This window comes from Callithrix jacchus, chromosome X (genome assembly GCF_049354715.1).
Source record: "Callithrix jacchus isolate 240 chromosome X, calJac240_pri, whole genome shotgun sequence".
NCBI classification, from domain to species: Eukaryota; Metazoa; Chordata; class Mammalia; order Primates; family Cebidae; genus Callithrix; species Callithrix jacchus.
The window spans coordinates 61,115,804-61,134,080 of record NC_133524.1 but is presented as its reverse complement, the minus strand read 5'-3'; the positions used below and the strand labels follow the sequence as shown (position 1 = coordinate 61,134,080).

The window sequence follows — 18,277 nt, the reverse complement described above, 5'->3', positions numbered from 1 at the left end:
ATCAGTGGGTTAGATTTTACAACCTGTAAGGGGGCTTTTAGCTCCAACAGTTAATATGTCTATGAGACAAGGTGAATAAGTTAGGGTTAGGAGGAGTGATAAAAAAGCAAAAATTTTAAGACCTTGTCTTAAAATTCATAGATGCAGTAAAGTCTCTTTTTTTTTTTTTTTTGATGTTGAAATGTTGTTTTTTCTTTTTTTTTTTTTTAATTTTTTATTGGATTATAGGTTTTGGGGTACATAAGCAGAGCATGCAAGACAGTTGCGTAGGTACACACATGGCAGTGTGCTTTGCTTTTCTTCTCCCCTTCACCCACATTTGGCATTTCTCCCCAGGCTATCCCTCCCCACCTCCCCCTCCCACTGGCCCTCCCCTTTTCCCCCCAATAGACCCCAGTGTTTAGTACTCCCCTTTCTGTGTCCATGTGTTCTCATTTTTCATCACCCACCTATGAGTGAGAATATGCGGTGTTTCATTTTCTGTTCTTGTGTCAGTTTGCTGAGGATGATGTTTTCCAGATTCATCCATGTCCCTACAAATGACATGAACTCATCATTTCTGATTGCTGCATAATATTCCATGGTGTATATGTGCCACATTTTTCCAATCCAGTCTATTATCAATGGGCATTTGGGTTGATTCCAGGTCTTTGCTATTGTAAACAGTGCTGCAATGAACATTCGTGTACATGTGTCCTTATAGTAGAACGATTTATAGTCTTTTGGATATATACCCAGTAATGGGATTGCTGGGTCAAATGGAATTTCTATTTCTAAGGCCTTGAGGAATCGCCACACTGTCTTCCACAATGGTTGAACTAATTTACACTCCCACCAAGAGTGTAAAAGTGTTCCTTTTTCTCCACATCCTCTCCAGCATCTGTTGTCTCCAGATTTTTTAATGATCGCCATTCTAACTGGCGTGAGATGGTATCTCAATGTGGTTTTGATTTGCATCTCTCTGATGACCAGTGACGATGAGCATTTTTTCATATGATTGTTGGCCTCATATATGTCTTCTTTCGTAAAGTATCTGTTCATATCCTTTGCCCACTTTTGAATGGGCTTGTTTGTTTTTTTCCTGTAAATCTGCTTGAGTTCTTTGTAAATTCTGGATATCAGCCCTTTGTCAGATGGGTAGACTGCGAAAATTTTTTCCCATTCTGTTGGTTGCCGATCCACTCTAGTGACTGTTTCTTTTGCCGTGCAGAAGCTGTGGAGTTTCATTAGGTCCCATTTGTCTATTTTGGCTTTTGTTGCCAATGCTCTTGGTGTTTTGTTCATGAAGTCCTTGCCTACTCCTATGTCCTGGATAGTTTTGCCTAGATTTCCTTCTAGGGTTTTTATGGTGCCAGGACTTATGTTTAAGTCTTTAATCCATCTGGAGTTAATTTTAGTGTAAGGTGTCAGGAAGGGGTCCAGTTTCTGCTTTCTGCACATGGCTAGCCAGTTTTCCCAACACCATTTGTTAAACATGGAATCCTTGCCCCATTGCTTGTTTTTGTCAGGTTTATCAAAGATTGTATAGTTGTATGTATGTTGTGTTGCCTCCGGTGCCTCTGTTTTGTTCCATTGGTCTATATCTCTGTTTTGGTACCAGTACCATGCTGTTTTGATGACTGTAGCCTTGTAGTATAGTTTGAAATCCGGTAGTGTGATGCCCCCCGCTGTGTTCTTTTTGCTTAGAATTGACTTGGCTATGCGGGCTCTCTTTTGGTTCCATATGAAGTTCATGGTGGTTTTTTCCAGTTCTGTGAAGAAAGTCAATGGTAGCTTGATGGGGATAGCGTTGATTCTGTAAATTACTTTAGGCAGTATAGCCATTTTCACGATATTAATTCTTCCTAACCATGAACATGGAATGTTTCTCAATCTGTTTGTGTCCTCTCTGATTTCGTTGAGCAGTGGTTTGTAGTTCTCCTTGAAGAGGTCCCTTACGTTCATTGTGAGTTGTATTCCAAGGTATTTTATTCTTTTTGTAGCAATTGCGAATGGCAGTTCGCTCTTGATTTGGCTTTCTTTAAGTCTGTTATTGGTGTAGACGAATGCTTGTGATTTTTGCACATTGATTTTATATCCTGAGACTTTGCTGAAGTTGTTTATCAGTTTCAGGAGTTTTTGGGCTGAGGCAATGGGGTCTTCTAGGTATACAATCATGTCGTCTGCAAATAGAGACAATTTGGCTTCCACCTTTCCTATTTGAATACCCTTTATTTCTTTTTCTTGCCTGATTGCTCTGGCTAGAACTTCCAGTACTATATTGAATAGGAGTGGTGAGAGAGGGCATCCTTGTCTAGTACCAGATTTCAAAGGGAATGCTTCCAGTTTTTGCCCATTCAGTATGGTATTGGCTGTTGGTTTGTCATAAATAGCTTTTATTACTTTGAGATACGTTCCATCAATACCGAGTTTATTGAGGGTTTTTAGCATAAAGGGCTGTTGAATTTTGTCAAATGCCTTCTCTGCGTCAATTGAGATAATCATGTGGTTTTTGTTTTTGGTTCTGTTTATGTGGTGAATTACGTTGATAGACTTGCGTATGTTGAACCAGCCTTGCATCCCTGGGATGAATCCTACTTGATCATGATGAGTAAGTTTTTTGATTTGCTGTTGCAATCGGCTTGCCAATATTTTATTGAAGATTTTTGCATCTATGTTCATCATGGATATTGGCCTGAAGTTTTCTTTTCTCATTGGGTCTCTGCCGGGTTTTGGTGTCAGGATGATGTTGGTCTCATAAAATGATTTGGGAAGGATTCCCTCTTTTTGGATTGTTTGAAATAGTTTTAGAAGGAATGGTACCAGCTCCTCCTTGTGTGTCTGGTAGAATTCGGCTGTGAACCCGTCTGGACCTGGGCTTTTTTTGTGAGGTAGGCTCTTAATTGCTGCCTCAACTTCAGACCTTGTTATTGGTCTATTCATAGTTTCAGCTTCCTCCTGGTTTAGGCTTGGGAGGACACAGGAGTCCAGGAATTTATCCATTTCTTCCAGGTTTACTAGTTTATGTGCATAGAGTTGTTTGTAATATTCTCTGATGATGGTTTGAATTTCTGTGGAATCTGTGGTGATTTCCCCTTTATCATTTTTTATTGCATCTATTTGGTTGTTCTCTCTTTTCTTTTTAATCAATCTGGCTAGTGGTCTGTCTATTTTGTTGATCTTTTCAAAAAACCAGCTCTTGGATTTATTGATTTTTTGAAGGGTTTTTCGTGTCTCAATCTCCTTCAGCTCAGCTCTGATCTTAGTAATTTCTTGTCTTCTGCTGGGTTTTGAGTTTTTTTGATCTTGCTCCTCTAGCTCTTTCAATTTTGACGATAGGGTGTCAATTTTGGATCTCTCCATTCTCCTCATATGGGCACTTATTGCTATATACTTTCCTCTAGAGACTGCTTTAAATGTGTCCCAGAGGTTCTGGCACATTGTGTCTTCGTTCTCATTGGTTTCGAAGAACTTCTTTATTTCTGCCTTCATTTCGTTGTTTACCCAGTCAACATTCAAGAGCCAGTTGTTCAGTTTCCATGAAGCTGTGCGGTTCTGGGTCGGTTTCTGAATTCTGAGTTCTAACTTGATTGCACTATGGTCTGAGAGGCTGTTTGTTATGATTTCAGTTGTTTTGCATTTGTTGAGCAGGGCTTTACTTCCAATTATGTGGTCAATTTTAGAGTAGGTGTGATGTGGTGCTGAGAAGAATGTGTATTCTGTGGATTTGGGGTGGAGAGTTCTGTAAATGTCCACCAGGTTTGCTTGCTCCAGGTCTGAGTTCAAGCCCTGGGTATCCTTGTTGATTTTCTGTCTGGTTGATCTGTCTAGTATTGACAGTGGAGTGTTAAAGTCTCCCACTATTATTGTGTGGGAGTCTAAGTCCTTCTGTAAGTCATTAAGAACTTGCCTTATGTATCTGGGTGCTCCTGTGTTGGGTCCATATATGTTTAGGATCGTTAGCTCTTCTTGTTGTATCGATCCTTTTACCATTATGTAATGGCCTTCTTTGTCTCTTTTGATCTCTGTTGCTTTAACGTCTATTTTATCAGAGATGAGAATTGCAACTCCTGCCTTTTTTTGCTTTCCATTAGCTTGGTAAATCTTCCTCCATCCCTTTATTTTGAGCCTTTGTGTATCCTTGCATGTGAGATGGGTTTCCTGGATACAGCACACTGATGGGTTTTGGATTTTTATCCAATTTGCCAGTCTGTGTCTTTTGATTGGTGCATTTAGTCCATTTACATTTAGGGTTAATATTGTTATGTGTGAATTTGATACTGCCATTTTCATGCTAAGTGGCTGTTTTGCCTGTTAGTTTTTGTAGATTCTTCATTATGTTGAAGCTCTTTAGCATTCAGTGTGATTTTGGAATGGCTGGTACTGATTGATCCTTTCTATGTGTAGTGCCTCTTTTAGGAGCTCTTGTAAAGCAGGCCTGGTGGTGACAAAATCTCTGAGTACTTGCTTGTTCGCAAAGGATTTTATTCTTCCTTCACTTCTGAAGCTCAGTTTGGCTGGATACGAAATTCTGGGTTGAAAGTTCTTTTCTTTGAGAATGTTGAATATTGGCCCCCACTCTCTTCTGGCTTGTAGTGTTTCAGCCGAGAGATCTGCTGTGAGTCTGATGGGCTTCCCTTTGTGGGTGACCCGACCTTTCTCTCTGGCTGCCCTTAGTATTCTCTCCTTTATTTCAACCCTGTTGAATCTGACGATTATGTGCCTTGGGGTTGCTCTTCTTGCGGAATATCTTTGTGGTGTTCTCTGTATTTCCTGCAATTGAGTGTTGGCTTGTCTTGCTAGGTGGGGGAAATTTTCCTGGATGATGTCCTGAAGAATATTTTCCAGCTGGGATTCATTCTCTTCGTCCCCTTCTGGTACACCTATCAAACGTAGGTTAGGTCTGTTCACATAGTCCCACATTTCTTGGAGACTTTGTTCATTCCTTTTTGCGCTTTTTTCTCTGATCTTGGTTTCTCGTTTTATTTCATTGAGTTGGTCTTCAACTTCAGATATTCTTTCTTCTGCTTGGTCAATTCGGCTATTGAAACTTGCGTTTGCTTCGCGAAGTTCTCGTATTGTGTTTTTCAGCTCCTTTAATACATTCATATTCCTCTCTAAGGTATCCATTCTTGTTATCATTTCCTCGAATCTTTTTTGAAATCTTTTTTCAAGGTTCTTAGTTTCTTTGCATTGATTTAATACATGATCTTTTAGCTCACGAAAGTTTCTCATTATCCATCTTCTGAAGTCTAATTCCGTCATTTCGTCACAGTCATTCTCCGTCCAGCTTTGTTCCCTTGCTGGTGAGGAGTTTTGGTCCTTTCTAGGAGGTGATGTGTTCTGGTTTCGGGTGTTTTCCTCCTTTTTGCGCTGGTTTCTTCCCATCTTTGTGGATTTGTCCGCTGGTCGTCTGCGTAGTTGCTGACTTTTCGTTTGGGTCTCTGAGTGGACACGCAGAATGTTGATGATGAAGTATTTCTGTTGCTTGGTTTTCCTTCTACCAGTCTAGCCCCTTCGCTGTACGACTGTTGAGGTCCACTCCAGACCCTGCTTGTCTGGGGTGCACCTCTAGTAGCCGTGGCACAGCGAGGGATGCTACCAGTTTCTTTTTCTGCTCTCTTTGTCCCAGGATGATGCCTGCCTAATGACAGTCTTTTGGATATAGAGGGGTCAGGGAGCTGCTTGAGGAGACAGTTTGTACTTTATAGGGGTTTAATTGCTGAGCTGTGCACTCTGTTGTTCATTCAGGGCTGTTAGGCTGCTATGTTTGATTCTGCTGCAACACAGCTCATTAAACAACCCTTTTTTTTTTCTCAAATGCTCTGTGTTGAGGGGTTTGGGCTTTATTTTTGGATGTCCGATCAGGTGTCCTGCCCAGCTCGAAGGCAGACTAGCTACTGTTTGGCTGCCGAGGCTCCGCCCTGCTGTTGTGTGATTTACGCTGTTCCTGCCGGCTCTGCTGTGGTCTCCGCCACGCCCTGCGGCGGAGTCTGTTCGTTGTAGCGTGTTGCCTCAGCAACGGCTGGCTGCGTCAGCAGTGGGCGTGTATATCAGTTGGGGCAGGTTGCCTCCGTAGTGGTGGACGCCCCTCCCCCACAGAGCGTCTCGGACCGTCTGCCCGGGATAGTTTGAAATCTCGGTTTTGTTCGTCCCACTGGGTATCCCAAACGATCTGTCCCTGCAATCCCCTGGGCTGGGCTACTGTGCAAGTCTCGTTCAGTCTCAAGTCCAGCCCTCTCAAGTCTCAGGCTGCCGGTTCAACAAGGCACCCGGACAAGCGTGCCCTTTGGGGATTGCTGGGTAGGGCCGGCCGCCGCCGCCCCGGCTGCCGGCTTCGTTAGGCAGACCTACTGCCTGGCGTCCCGTGTCTTTTTATACTTGGGAGTTTCCCCGTTCTGTGGGCAACAAAGATCAGTCTGGAAATGCAGCACTGACTCACCGTTTGCGGATTCAACGCGGGTTCCAATCCTGGGTTGTTCTCACAGCGCCATCTTGAGTCCCCTCAGTAAAGTCTCTTATACCTTCTGCAACTCTGTTTGCAGTATAACCAAGTGACTTTTACTGTTCAGAATAATAAACGGACTAGTTTTTGCCCTTAGAAATTGAGTTAGCATCTGTGCAGAACCCTTCTCTGGGTCACACAAACTGTTAACTCCTCCTCACATACAATTCTTTGAAGAATGAATGATATAGGTGGAAGAAATCTGTACTGTGTCCACAGTGACTTAGGAGTGTTGAGAAGGAATTTGAAGAATGTAGGGGCCCAGCAGCTTTTCATTTTTTCTAGAAAGGCACCATGGTAGATCTGTAGTCTTACAGACATACCATTTACTAGTTGTGTGATTTAGATATTACCCTTTTTTCTTAAATCAGTTGGCTGCTTTACATTTGCTCCACTGCCTGATGTCTTTTAGGCTGTTAGTAGTTGGGCCTTTGCTTGCATTTGTTGATGACACGCATTAACCCTGGTCAGATCTGGGGGCTGGACCAGTTAATATTTCAAATTGGAAGCTTTGCTTTTTAAGCCATGTGTTGGCCTGCTCCCCACCTCCTCTGAGTAACTAATTCTGGTTGGTTTTCATTGCAGGCCTTCTCTCCCACAGCTGAACCATCACCAAGGACTCTGCCACTTAAAATCCTTCTGGAAAAATGCCACTCTATCCCTATGGAGCTGGACCAAGTGGGCTGGAGGAGACCTATGATGCTTTGCCATGGTATGCCTTTTATGCCCTGGTTTCTATGGCAGGATATGCTAGGCAGGCCTCATGCATAGTCTGTGTTGAATTTATCCCTTCCCTACCCTGTAATCTCCCAGTACTGCTCCTCATTAAAACCTGAAAATCTACTATTCAAAATGCCTTGGTATAGACTTTGACCTCACCATGCTCTTCTTTTGAAATGCAAATATCCTTATTGGGGTACTTATTAAGTCAAAGCACTCAAATATCCTATTCTTCTCAAAGTCTCATGGGGCTTTTTCCCCCTCAGGCCCTCTGTACCTAATGCTTTCAGAACTCATATACACCAGTTGCTCCTCTTCACCCTCTTCACAGTGATCTTATATACACACTGCAGGCCTCAAAGGGACTAGTCCCATAATGCAAACCCCACATGGGGTCATTCTAACACTGCTTCTTTTCTGTCTTACACAGATGTGCTCTCTTTGGGTTTCAGATCCCGCCCCCTTCACTGACCATCAGCTATGGAAATCTCCTCAAGGCTCAAGGCAGCTTCACTTAAAGCACTCAAAATCCAGACACTTAACACTTCAGTTACCTCCCAGAACTTCAGAGTATGCCCTTTCAGACAGCCCATGGGCACTGCCAAGTATTTGTCATTTACAAACACTACCTTCTGCCACAAATGGAAGGAATCCATGCTTTTGTATCCCTATGCCTTACACCACATCCAAACTACCCCAGGCCCTTTTACAGCAACACCATTTGCATGAATGCTGTGATTCTCAGGACCTCACAGTATTCCTTTCTAAAGGTTTCTTTCCAAAGTCTCTGAAAGCTCTAAGAGCATCAGTTTTATTTCCCCATGCCTCAAAGATTGCCTTAGCCCTGAAGGACTTATAGCTCTTCTGGAACTGCTTCTCCTCCTCCTATTTCTTTCTTTATTCTTCTTACTACATGTGTGAGGGACATGTGGGATGCTTTGACTCAGAGCTTATTTCCAACCCAGTGGCTCCTTCCCAGCATTCCAGGAAGGTAGGAGCCAAAGAAATCACTGGCTTCAGTCTTCTGTGGCATAATTTTCATCAGAAATCCCCAGAAGCTAGGGAGGCAGTAAGAATAAAGAGAAAGAATTCTGAGGACAGGGAGATAATCCTTTACTGTCAGAACTAGGAGAGCACTTAAAGGTCACATCGTCCTCTTATTTTGCAGATGGGGAAACAGGATCAGACAGGGGATTGGACAACCTGTCCAAGGTCACTCAGTCAATTTATAGCAGAGTTGTGATTCAGGGCTTCAACCTCATGACTTTTCATCATGCCAGAATGTGATTTTACTTCACTCCTAGACCAAGTCTTAAATGTGGAGATACCAAGCCTCAGGTTCCATTCAATCTCATCTGGAATTGCCTGCCACTGCTGTCCCCTAAGGAGACTGCAGGTGGTAGGTGCAAATCAAGACATCAAGGCAGCAGCAGATGTCTGCCATATTTTCTAATTCCCCTGCCTGAGGATAAGGCACTCTATCATAATCCCCTAGGAGGTCATGCTGGGAGGATCTAATAGAAGGAATATAGTCACAGCTATTCCTCTTCTCCCTCCATTCCTGTAAGGAAATGGACCCACCACCTGGCAATTTCAAGGCTTTTGAGCAACTGCTACCATTCCACTGCCAAGTGAATCAGATAGGTCCTGTCCACCATCCTTCTGATTGTCAGAAGCAGGTGACAGCTCCAGGTAGGATGGGGTGGGGGAGCTGCAGAGATGGGGCTAATAGTCCTTATCCCAGTGATTTCTCTGGGCTTATTTATATGCCATGGGTAGGAAAATATATCCCTGAGATTGGCTCATGTCCTGCCATCACCTCAGCAGCCACTCTCATTTCTGGGATATAAGTGGCTCTCATGTTGCAGCTCTGATTCTTAAGGTCACAACTAAGGGACTAAAAATATTCCTGGGAAGGATGATGGCATCGAGACTCCATTTGGAAAGCCAGTTGTCATGTAGCTCTTATATCTCTGACCCTCCTGACTATGGGATCCAAGAATCATATTTATGCCATGATTAGCTCAAATTCTGTTCTTCTACCTTATTCTACACATACTCTTACAAGCCCCTCCCTCTAAGCTTTTAATCTGGAGATTTCCAAGGCAGACCAGTATGGTGGAAAGAGGATCAACTTTGGGGTTGAATAGACTCAGGTTCAAATATTTGCTCTGCAACTTTGGGCAATTTGCATAACCTCTCTGGACCTCAGTTTCTCAATTTGAGGAATGGGATGCTGAATAATATCTTCACATGAAATAGAACCTATTCTATTCTAACTGTGCTCTTACCACAGTTCGTAGCACACAGGAGTACTCAGCAATGGCAGTTTTTTTCTTCTCCCCGCTGTCCTCCACCAATCCCATATGCCCAAGAACTTTGCTCACTGTGGGGCCAACCTGAATCTGCCCTAGTATGTGAGCTCCTGCTTCTAATTATTAATTGACTCACTCACTTGCTCATTCAACAAACATTGATTGAGCAAAATAGAGAAGACAGTGGAGTTTGCCTTCTGACAATCTGGTGCTGGAAAGGACAACAGTTTTGAAGTCAGGCATGCTTGGATTTGAATTTTGGCTGTGCTTCTTACTATCTGTATGACCAGGAATAGGTCACTTTACCTCTTTGAGCCTCAGTTTTCTTATTTATAACCTTGGGTTAATAGTTTATACCTCACAGACAATACTGTAGGCTAAAAAGAACTAACAAGTTAAAAATGCCTTATAAGCTCTGAGGTGCTATACAACCAGACAGCAATGATACTAAAGACAATAACAATAAATGAGATGGAGATAGGAGCCTTATGCCTCTCTAGGTCTGGGCTGGATAGGTACATAGTTTATAGTCCATGAATATCTGCTGATACCAACATTAAGATTTAAGATTTGCTTTCCAAATGAAGTAGGAGTGGTTCTTATGTTTAAGAAAAACCTAACAAAACATGATCTTAGAAACACCCCTCTGCAGTCATACTCACACACATGTCACCTCACATGTTGGGTAAACTCTACTCAAACAATTTGAGACTGGGCTGACTCAGAAGGCTGTTTAGGCAGAGGCATTGAAATCATGTCCCACTGAGGCTATGTCCCACCCAATAGGGGTGGCTCTCGGTTAGTCTTGATCTAGAGGGTTTTAGGATACACGTAGAAGACTCTAACACCACTGGATCGAATCTTAACTAGGACACTGGTTTCTGAGCAGGTAAAAAGAGCTGATGTATTTTTACTCTTTATTTGAGTATTTTTCTGTTGGTGGTAGCAGTTAGCCACATCTGATAACTGAGTCAGATGTCAGGAGACCTGAGTTATGTTGCTGAATTTCTGTGTGTGTGTGTGTGTGTGTGTGTGTGTATCACATTATGACTACAATATAATTTTTGTATGTTTAATCAGTTCCAATCATTCCCCTCCTGGGAGCCTTATTATCCTTATTTTGGAAATGGAAGCATTGCTGTTTGGCTGTTCTAGGAACACAGATTTTACTCTCTAATTGGGTCTGATTAGATATATCATTAGTTTTTCCTCTTACTACATGGTTTTTGGATGCATCTACTGCTCACATTTCCTCTTAATGGGTGAGTTACAGACGGGAATGAAAATTTAGAACTGTTTATATTGCTCTGGGGAAGTGTTGGGAAGGGCAAACAATTAGAGCTATTGGTGGAAAAAAGGTTTTGCCAATGTTTTTATATTTTAATTAACCAGGCTCTTTATGTCACCTAAGACTTCAGATAATAGACAATTTTTAGGAACTGAAATTCTTACTTTATAATTCCAGGCAGGAGCCTGAGGTTCTTCTTTTTCCAAAATATTCCCTCAGCAATGGAACAAGGCCCAGCATACTTCAAATACTGGTTATGGATTTCTTCTTGACTAATTTTGGCCCTCTTTCTCTCTATTGCTGGCCTTACATGAGTATACCCTTCCCTATCATGCTCCACCACCCCAATCCTGATGGTTCAGCAAGGTGGACTAGGGTGATCAGCAACCAAGTTTCTCCTAAAGGATCTTAAGTTTGGTCTCAACCTAAAGAGTATTCTTTTACCACAGGTAACTTGGACAAGGACTCCAAGATGCTAGAAACCCACAAGAATATTGGTGAATACTGGAAGCCCCAGGGATCAGGAAACAAGCCAGTTAATGAAGTAAGACCCCTTTCTTAGTTTCTTTGAAACTTGCCTGTTCTCCAGCACCATTTATCTCCTCTAAGCTTTTCTCTTCCTAGGCATATTGCAAGTATTGAAACTTCCACCACGTGGAATGGAAGCCATTTTTAAAACAGGTTTTTGAGCCATTTTATGGCTGCATAAAAGTTGGGAGCATGAACAATTTTTCCCTGAGGTTAATTTTTACATGAGATAAATCAAGGACTTTTTATGGCTTCCATACAGCTTGCTGCTGCCATTGTCTTTGGCTGCCTTTGCTGTGGCAGATGGAGGAGCTGTGAAATTTTAAACTCTGAGTACTTTGGTTTGCTTTTATTACATTCTTTGGGTTCATGATCATCTTCAGAGCTAACTGGTGACTTATTTATGGGAATTCTTTTGGAGAAGATGTTTTATAAATGGAGATATAAAAGCTAGTGCTTGCGAGGGCAATGTTAGCAGGATTCTTTACCTTGATGTCTTTATATCCTTGTCTGTTGGGCACTTCTATGGACCTTTATAACTGTAGCTTTCTTGCTATGTCTCTGTGCACATGCATGTCTGTCCATATGTCTATCTATGCATCTTTGCCCATGGCACACCTATTAAAGTATTTCTTTGGTGAATGTGTGGATGTCCCTGAGCATGAACTGCAATGTGATATTTTTAATTGTCTATTGTGTGTGCTTGTGTCTAACTGCCTATCTATCTATTCTTTTGTCTGAGTGTATCTTTGGGTGTTTTGACATCTGATGTCTTTTTGTATGTGTTTGAGTCTACGGGCCTATTTGTATCTCCTTGCTGAGGATATGTATAGATATTTGCCTTTCAGTGTCTGTCTGTGTTCCTGCATAGTTTGATTGGGAGCAAGTGTGTTTGGACCCATAAGGCTACAGATCTGTGGCTAAACTCTGGTAAGCAATAACAGCCAAGAATGCAAGCTTTGGGTATATCTGGCCTACTGGCTTAGCTTTTACTACCAACACCCTCCAATTTGAATATTGCCACTCAGAAACAGTTTTATAGTCAGAGCAACTTAGGCCTGTTTTGTGGAAGCCACCACATAGAGATTCTTGGCCAGGGAGATGTATCATGAAGTTAAGATGTTTTTTTAAATTTTTGTTTCCTTTTTTTTTTGGTTTAGGAGTTGCAAACTGAGGCCCACAGGAAAAGTTTAATGACACTTGGCTTGAATTCTCTTGTTTTCTGTCTCCTGCTCGCTTGCCCTCTTGCCAAACTTCCCTCACTTGGTTTTCTTGGTCCAGACTCAGGCTTGTCCATTCCTGATAAAAAGATCACCAATAAATGGGTCTAAATATTTATTTTCATTTTAGCCTGGTCTTTATGCTGGGTATCTTTCTACTTGGGGGACAAATAACCAGCTTCTTTCTAATCAGAAATTATGTGTGCTTGACCAGGTACAGTGACTCACACCTGTAATCCTAGTACTTTGGGAGGCCAAAATGGGTAGATTGCTTGAGCTCAGAAGTTCAAGACCAGCCTGGACAATATGGTGAAATCCCATCTCTACTAAAAATACAAAAATAAGTTAGCTGGGCATGGTTTCAGATGCATGTAATCCCAGCTACTCAGGAGGCTGAGGCAGAGAATAACTTGAACCCGGGAGGTGGAGGTTGCCGTGTGCTGAGATCATGCTATTGCACTCCAGCCTGGGTGACAGAGTGAGACTCCATCTCAAAAACAAAAATAAATTAAAGAAGAAATTATGTATGCTCAAATACAGGAATTAGTCATTCATGATAGGGCCCTTGTCCTGGGAAAGCCAACATTTGTAAGGCCCCAAGAGAGGAAATCCATGTAGATGGTTCCAAAAAGGTAAATTATCCATGGTCAGGGGTTTAGAGGAGTGATTTGAGTCACCAGGAAAGCTTTCAGGGGCTCCGTGGCATTCAAAGACTTGAAATGCTTGAGAAACAGTTTTTGTAGCTCCGATAAGCCCTTGTGACATTTTACAAAATGCTTGCAAATCCAATGTTTCATTTGACCTCATGGCAGTGCTGCCAATTAATATCTCCATTTTGTACATTAAAACTCCAAGACTCAAAAAGATGACATGACTTTTCTAGTGTCACCCTGCCAGTAAGTGGTAGAGTTAGAACCTGATGCCTCTGTATGATTCCAAATCAGGAGGTAAAAACCACATGTCTGCTTTCACAGCTCCAGTCTGCTTTGTCTTTCATAACCCAGGAGAATCCAGAATTGGGAGTAAACCAGTTTTCCAAGGGACTAGTCCAAGATAAGTTACAACAAAAGTTCTAGCTATGTGGTAGGCTGCAGTATTCATGACTTCCTAGAGAGGGTGGAATTTGAGCTGCACTCTGAATAATGAGAAGTAATGAAATAGGTGTAGGAGAGGGAGGTGGCTTGGTCAGATGGCAGGCGGTACATGACCAGGAAAAAAGCTCTCTTCCTGTCCCCTGAGACCAGTTCAAGCTGGTTTCCTACTAATAGTGCTAGGAGTCAAAGGAAGCAACTTCTTATATGTGTTTCTGTATTGGTTTCTTCTCATGCTGCCGATAAAGACATACCTGAGACTGGGTAAATTATAAAGGAAAGGGGTTTAATGGACTCACAGTTCCACATGGCTGAGGAAGCCTCACAATCATGGTGGAAGGCAAAGGAAAAGCAAATACCTGTCTTACATGGTGGCAGACAAGACAGAATAAGAACCAAGCAAAAGGGGAATCCTCTTATAAAACCTTCTGATCTCATGAGACTTATTCACTACCACAAGTACAGTATGGGGAACACTGCTCCCAAGGTTTAATTATCTCCCACCAGGTCCCTCCTACAACACATGAAAATTATGGGAGCTAAAATTCAAGATGAGATTTAGATGGGAACACAGCCAAGCCATATTATTTCACTCCTGGGCCCTCCCAAATCTCATTTTCTCCCATTTCAAAACCAATCATGCCTTCCCAACAGTTCCCCAAAGTCTTAACTTATTTCAGCATTAACTCAAAAGTCCACAGTACAAAATCTCATCTGAGACAAGTTAAGTCCCTTCTTAAAACAAGCCTGTAAAATCAAAAGCAAGTTAGTTACTTCCTAGATACAATGTGGGTGGGGCCATTGGATAAATACACTCATTCCAAATGGGAGAAACTGGCCAAAATGAAGGGGCTAAAGGCCCCATGCAAGTCCAAAATTCAGTGGGGCAGTCAAATCTTAAGGCAACAAGATAATCTCCTTTGACTCCATGTCTCACATTCGCATCACACTGATGCAAGAGGTGGGTTCCCATGGTCTTAGGCAGATCTGCCCTTGTGGCTTTGCAGGGTACAGCTTCCCTTCTGGCTGCTTTCACAGGTTGGCATTGAGTGTCTGTGGTTTTTCCAGGTGCAAGGTGCAAACTGTGGATCTATCATTCTGTGGTCTGAAGGATGTCAGCCCTCTTTTCACAGGTCCACTAGGAAGTACCCCAGTGAGGACTCTACATGGGGGGCTTCCATCCCACATTTTTCTTTCACACTGCACTAACAGAGGTTCTCCATGAGGATCCCACTACTGCAACAAACTTCTGCCTGGACTTCCAGGCATTTCCCTACATCCTCTGAAATCTAGGTGGAGGTTCCCAAACCTCAATTCTTGACTTCTGTGCACCCACCAGGCTCAACACCACATGAAAACTGCCAAGGCTTGAGGCTTGCACCCTCTGAAGCCACAGCACAGGCTGTACCTTGACCCTTTTTAGCCATGGCTAGAACAGCTGGAATGCAGGGCATCAAGTCCCTAGGCTGCAGACAACAGGGGGGCCCTGGGCCTGGACAAAAAAACTTTTTTCCTCTGAAGCCTTAAGGCCTGTAATGGGAGGGGCTGCCACAAAGTTCTCTGACATGCCCTGAAGACATTTTCCTCATTGTCTTGGAGATCAATATTTGGGTCCTCATTACTTATGCACATTTCTGCAGCCAGCTTCAATTTCTCCTCAGAAAATGAGTTTTTCTTTACTATCGCATCATCAAGCTGCAAATTTTCTGAACTTTTATGCTCTGTTTTCCTTTCAAAACTGAATGCTTTTTATGGCACCCAAGCTACCTCTTGAGTGCTTTGCTGCTTAGAAATTTCTTCTGGCAGATGCCCTAAAACACCTCCCTCAAGTTCAAAGTTCCACAAATCTCTTAAGCAGGGACAAAATGCCACCAGTGTCTTTGCTAAAAGAGCATGAGTCACCTTTATTCCAGTTCTTAACTAGTTCCTTACCTCCATCTCAGCCTGGACTTTTTTGTCCATGTCACTATCAGCATTTTGGCCAAAACCATTCAACAAATCTCTAGCAAGTTCCAAATTTTCTTGTATCTTCCTGTCCTCTGAGCCCTCCTAGTCTCTAGGAAGATCCAAACTTTCTCACATTTTCTTATGTTCTTTTGAGCCCTCCAAACTGTTCTAACCTCTGCCTGTCATGCAGTTCCAAAGTCGCTTCCACATTTTTTGATATCTTCACAACAGCACCCCACTCTACCAGTACAAATTTACTGTATTATTCTGTTCTCATGTGAAGTATTTGGGTCGAGTATAAAATTATCAACCAAGACAAAAGTATGCCAAATTGCAGGGTCTTTATTGCCGGTGACCACGGAGGACTCACGTCTCTCCAACCCATGGCCCCAAACTCCGGGGGATCAGGGTATTTAAGCTGAAAAACCACATCCTGGTTTTAGGATTGAGTGGATGCAGGGCAAGCAACTTTACAGAAGCTTATTTTGGTAACTACTGATAAGCAAAGGCCAGACAGTTTATTCTTTAGAGCAAGCTAGCAGTTTTGTTTACAGAAGCCAAGGTCAGCAGTTGTTGCAAGGAGAATGGGGCAGATTTCTGGAAAAACAGCTTTGTCTTATAAAATGGTGTTGCTCAGGTTCTAACTCTAGGCCTGCTATAGCAAATTCCCCCCGTTCTTTTAACATGTATTAAATCTTTAATACTTTTCCTCTCCGAGGTGCTACACCAGGAATCAGGGGTACAAGGAAGGTTACTGCAAGGAGCATGAAAGTCTCAGCTTCATGTGGTCTGCTGAAGCTGAGATCACTCGCCATTGTGCATCCGGGGGGGCAGTCTTGACATGTGAGTGGTGGATCCAGGCAGTCAGTCCATCCACCTTGATTGCCGTGGGGGTGACCAGGATCACAGCGTAGGGTCCTTTCCAGCTAGGAGTTAGGCCAGAGGCGGTGAATCTCTTTACCAGGACTTTGTCCCCGGGCTGGAAGGGGTGTACTGACTGGTCAGTGAGATCCACTGGGGTAGGTCGAATTCCTCTGATGAGCGGGTGCACCTGGGACTGAACAGACTGGAGTGCTTGCAAGGACTTAAGGAGTCTATGGTTATGGACTTCAGCATGTATGGTGTCTGCAAGTTTGGGGAGTAAGGAAGGGGGCCTTCCAAACATAATTTCAAAAGGAGTGAAACCTTTCTTATAGGGAGTACATCAGGTACAGAGGAGAACAAAAGGAAGCAGGTTGACCCAGTTTTCACTGGTCTCTAGATTGAATTTTGTTAAAGTTTCCTTTATGGTCTGGTTCATCCTTTCAACCTGCCCTAAACTCTTGGGGCAATAGGCACAGTGTAATTTCCAGGATATGCCCAGGGCCTTGGCCAGGCCCTGAGAAACCTCTGCTGTGAATGCAGGGCCATTATCTGATCCCAGTGTCAGGGGCAAGCCGAACAGAGGAACCAGGTCCTGTAACAGTCTTTTTGTTACTACCAATGTGGTTTCTGACCTAGTAGGAAAAGCCTTGACCCATCCAGAGAAAGTGTCTACAAACACAAGGAGGTATATATAGCCGCATGCTGGGGGCTTTATTTCAGTAAAATCTACCTCCCAGTGTTCCCCTGGGCTAGTATCCCTAAGTCTTATCCCTGCCTGACTAGACCTACTGCCTCCTGGATTTACCCTGGCACACACATCACATAGAGTAGTAGTTTCCCTAACAATTTCATGTAAATGTGGAATGTAGTATCTGGCCCTCAGTAGCTCAGTGAGTTTTGTTTGTCCTAAGTGCATGGCCTGGTGTGTGTCCTTAACTAGAGTTTACCCTAGAGCCTCGGGGAGCACAATCCTCATGTCTGGTAGAATCCACCATTCTGTGGAATCTTGTCATGCCCCCTGTTCCTTAGCAAAGCTCTCTTCATCAGGTGAATAAGTAGGGGTAGGGGGCAGGGTTGGGGCCGGCAGAGTTACAAGAAGAATCAGAGGTTTTACTGGTCCCAAAGCTGCGTGTCTGGCTTGTAGGTCAGCTGCCCTATTTCCCCTGGCCTCTGGTGAATTTCCCTTCTGGTGTCCTTTGCAGTGTGTTAATGCCACTGCCTTGGGCTTCCATATAGCTTTTAGTAGAGCTAGGATTTCCTCTTTGTTTTTGATGATTTTTCCCTCTGAGGTAAGCAACCCTCTTTCTTTATAAATGGCACCATGCACATGGGCTGTAACAAAGGCATCTCGGCTATCTGTATAGATGTTGACAGCTTTTCCCTCCACCCAGTCCAAGGCCTTTATCAGAGCTGTAAGTTCTGTCTTTTGGGCTGAGGTTCTGTGTGGGAGAGACTGGGCCCAGATAACCCGCTCTAGGGTGACCACAGCTGCCCAGCATACCTGACTTCGTCGACCATGAAACTGCTGCCATCTGTATACAGTACCTCCTCTGGGTTCTGCAGGGGAACATCGCTGAGGTCCGGTCTCGCAGTGTGGAAGACATCTATTGTCTGTTGGCAGTCATGTACGGGCTCCTCTAGCTCCTGACAGCTACACATAGCTGTCAGGTAGCAATGTGGTGGGGTTTAGAACTGTGGTTTTTGAAAACTTTATGCGGGGCTTGTCCAAAAGTAAGGCCTGCTATTGGACTATGTGGGCATTAGACATCCCTTTTTCTGGAGCTCCACGGAGTAATGACTCCACCGCATGGGGTGCTACT

At 43.3% G+C, this 18,277-nt stretch overlaps 1 protein-coding gene across 5 annotated transcripts in view; it reads left to right on the top strand.

Annotated features, from left to right (window-relative positions):
* Positions 1–18,277, top strand: part of ARHGEF9 (Cdc42 guanine nucleotide exchange factor 9) — a 438,487-nt gene that overhangs the window by 110,669 nt on the left and 309,541 nt on the right. For all 5 annotated transcript variants that reach the window (XM_078362637.1, XM_078362636.1, XM_078362635.1 and 2 more), the window contains exons 3-4: positions 7,070–7,196; positions 11,257–11,351. In XM_078362637.1, coding sequence (XP_078218763.1) covers positions 7,070–7,196; positions 11,257–11,351 — 222 coding nt within the window. The remainder of the gene's footprint in view (positions 1–7,069; positions 7,197–11,256; positions 11,352–18,277) is intronic.